This window comes from Octopus bimaculoides, chromosome 9, assembly GCF_001194135.2.
Source record: "Octopus bimaculoides isolate UCB-OBI-ISO-001 chromosome 9, ASM119413v2, whole genome shotgun sequence".
Lineage (NCBI taxonomy): Eukaryota > Metazoa > Mollusca > Cephalopoda > Octopoda > Octopodidae > Octopus > Octopus bimaculoides.
Genome location: NC_068989.1, coordinates 75,310,823 through 75,314,694, shown reverse-complemented (window position 1 = coordinate 75,314,694; position 3,872 = coordinate 75,310,823). Strand labels below are relative to the sequence as shown.

The window sequence follows — 3,872 nt, the reverse complement described above, 5'->3', positions numbered from 1 at the left end:
TATGACATCATAACACTACGTGACCTGCTGCTCTTTGCCTGGCTACTAAAATATGAGGAAACACAAACTAGTTTTTGTTGGGTTCTTTTTTTTAATACCTGAACAGTAAGAAAAAAAAATGATATTTATAAATATTTTTTGTTTTCCCCACTTCCCTTTATTGCTCGCATTCATCATGGTTTCCTCCTTGATTCACATTTTTTTTTCTGTTAAATATTGATTACCAGGTATTTCAGGCTGCATGTGAAGACAAACACATGGCTCAGTGGTTAGGGCATCGGACACATGATCCTACAGTTGTAGTTTCGATTCCCAGACTGGGTAGCATGTTGTGTTCTCGAGCAAACTACTTCATTTCTCGTTGCTGCAGTCCACTCAGTTGAAAATTACTACCAATGACCAACAACAGCTAGGAGGTACTAGTGTAGCTAGAGTGTATGTATACACATATACACATATGTGTATATTATAGTTATGTATACATTATTTGGCAGAAAAGTTACAAAAGTGACTTGAGGGATGAGAGTTTCATACATGGCCCTTAAATCAATCTCTTAGTGCTGGAGTCACTATAATACACACACACACACACACAACCCTTTATCATTTAAACTGGCTATATCAGGCCCAAATATTCTATCTGTTTTGTCTTCAAACCAACCAGATCTAACCTCTCACACCTACCCTGCAATGTCACTTTAAAAATAAACAATCACACCATCGAAATCTTGAAGCCAACAGATAGTACAGGATCAATTCAAAATAATGTGTATGAACAAGCATTGCATTTGACAGTATAATCTGAATACTAAGAGAGTTAAAGAAATTAATGAATCTAAAATAAGAAAAAAAAAATTAACGTATGTCATAGTTGAAGTGTTAAAAAGGTAAGAATTATTAGATCATTCTCTCTCTCTCTCTCTCTCTCTCTCAAAAACTGCTTAGTCCTGATACACTACAAGAAGCACAATATCAACGGGGAAGGATTTTTCTTTTTTTTTTTTTTTCTATCTTCTGGCCAACATAGTGGAACATGCTTGCTTGCCTTAATCCAACCATGTGCACAAAATCCACCAAGCGTGGCAGTAAAAACCCAAATGTTCTCACAAATCAAAAATGTCAATTCTAGTACAGGAAATCCCTCAAGCAAAAGAGTATAACCACTTGGAAGCAAATGAGTGTATAGATACACAGCAACAAGTCAATACAAACACACATATGCATACACATATATATCTATACATACATATATGCACATATACGTTTACATACACATACATACACTTATACACAATATACATATGGCAGTGAGGTTAAGAAATATGCTTCCCATTCACATGGTATTGGGTTCAGTTTCACTATGCAGGACCTTGAGCTAGTGTCTTATACTAAAGCCCCCAAGCCAACCAAAGCCTTGTGAGAGTACTTCACAGATGGAAATTTACAAGAAGGCCATTCCGTATACATATTTGTAGGTGTGAATGTCTATCCCACGCAAGCATGGGAAAGTGGATGTAAAACAATGATGATGATGATGATATCGCTTATGATGGTAAGGGTTCCAGTTGATCCGATCAACGGAATAGCCTACCTATGAACTCAACGTGCATGTGTATCCTTAATGTAGTTCTCAAGATTTAGTGTGACTAAGAATGTGACAAAGCTGGCCCTTTGAAATACAGGTACTACTCATTTTCTTTTCTACTCTAGGTACAAGGCCTGAAACTTTTGGGGAGGAAGCCAGTTGATTAGATCGACCCCTGGACACAACTGGTACTTAATTTATTGACCCCGAAAGGATGAAAGGCAAAGTCGACCTCGGCAGAATTTGAACCCAAAATGTAAAGACGAAATACTGCTAAGCATTTCGCCTGGCATGCTAACATTTCTGCCAGCTCGCCACCTTAGGTACTACTCATTTTAGCCAGCTGAGTGAACTGGAGCAATGTGAAATAAAGCGTCTTGCTCAAGAACACAATGCGTCACGAGGAACTGAACTCACAACCTTATAATCATGAGCCGAATACCCAAAACACTAAGCCAGCACCTTCACAATGATGATATAATATACATAAAAGACTAAAGCGGCAAGCAGGCAGAATCATTAGCATGCCGGACAAACTACTTAGCAGTTTGTCAAAACAGACCGATAGAATAAGTACCAAAAACGAGTGGTTAACACTGCAATGATGGATAAAAATTCTTTATTTGTGTATTAAGGGTAGCACTGGTTTCATGTTAAGGAATAACTTAACAGTTATTATATGATAGTTGTAAACAAGCATCACCATCATACAAGCAGTGTCATTTGATTCCAATCTTCCAGGAAAACATGTTCAGTCGTGGAGAAATATTTTACCTTGCTCAGAAACAGGTGAGGGCTAACAACAGGAAGGGCATTAGACTCTAGAAAATCTTGCCTCAACAAATTCCACCCAACCAATGTGATCATAAAAAAGAGGACATTAAAATTATGATGATGATAAGGAGGAGGATATATATATATATATATATACATACATAGGCATAGGAGTGGCTGTGTGGTAAGTAGTTTACTTACCAACCACATGGTCCTGGGTTCAGTCCCACTGCGTGGCATCTTGGGCATGTGTCTTCTACTATAGCCTCGGGCGAACCAAAGCCTTGTGAGTGGATTTGGTAGACAGAAACTGAAAGAAGCCAATCGTATATATGTATATATATATATATGTGTGTGTGTGTGTGTGTTTGTGTGTCTGTGTTTGTTCCCCCAACATCGCTTGACAACCGAGGCTGGTGTGTTTACGTCCCCGTAACTTAGCGGTTCGGCAAAAAGAGACCAATAGAATAAGTACTAGGCTTCTAAAGAATAAGTCCTGGGGTCGATTTGCTCGACTAAACGGCGGTGCCCCAGCATGGCCGCAGTCAAATGACTGAAACAAGTAAAAGAGTAAAGAGTATATATATATATATATATATATATATATATACAGGGTGTCCACAAAGTCTGGGTACATGGGGATTAACACATACTTTAAGAAATTATTATTTCTATTTAATTGTTTATGTTATGATTTTATTTACTCCATGTACCCAGACCTTGTGGACACCCTATATATACACTACATACACACAAATATAATGCACACACACACACACACACACATACATACACACTCCTAATCACAAGTTCAGAATTTATTGTTGTGTCATTCCTCCAAGCAAAAGTTTGCTTGTTCCAGTTTGCTTGACTGAACAAAAAAAAAAACAAAAAAAATCAGGTTCCACACCTACTTCACGGTTGAATGAACAGCAGCAGGAAAGGCAAAGAGTAAAGCATCCCACCCATGCAGGCATGGAAAAAAATGTATGAAACAATAACTATATATGTATATGTGTGTGTATATGTATACACGTATATGTGTATGTATATATATATATACACACACACACACAGAGAGCAGGTAGAGACAGGAGGAGAGAGAATGGTTTGGGAAGAATACCCAGGAATACATACAGCATGAAATTTAATACTAAAATGTGTGTGTGTGTCTCTTTTACTCTCTTTTACTTGTTTCAGTCCTTTGACTGCGGCCATGCTGGAGCTCTGTCTTTAGTGGAGCAAATCGACCCCAGGACTTATTCTTTGTAAGCCTAGTACTTACTCCATCGGTCTCTTTTGCCAAACCACTAAGTTACAGGAACGTAAACATACCAGCATTGGTTGTCAAGAGATGAAGGGGGGACAAACAGACACACAAACATACACACACACACACACATATCATCATCGTTTAACGTCCGCTTTCCATGCTAGCATGGGTTGGACGATTTGACTGAGGACTGGTGAAACCGGATGGCAACACCAGGCTCCAGTCTGATTTGGCAGAGTT

The 3,872-nt window shown here is 38.4% G+C and overlaps 1 protein-coding gene across 2 annotated transcripts in view; it reads right to left on the bottom strand.

The window, feature by feature from the left end:
• LOC106869760 (ras GTPase-activating protein 3) overlaps positions 1-3,872 on the bottom strand; it is a 214,418-nt gene that overhangs the window by 203,330 nt on the left and 7,216 nt on the right. The window contains exon 1 of one of the 2 annotated variants that reach the window (XM_052970792.1): positions 2,521-2,627. The exons of the other annotated variant lie outside the window; for it this stretch is intronic. Coding sequence (XP_052826752.1) covers positions 2,521-2,608 — 88 coding nt within the window. The 5' untranslated portion in view covers positions 2,609-2,627. Of the gene's footprint in view, positions 1-2,520; positions 2,628-3,872 lie in introns of those variants that run through there. 2 annotated transcript variants of the gene reach the window in all.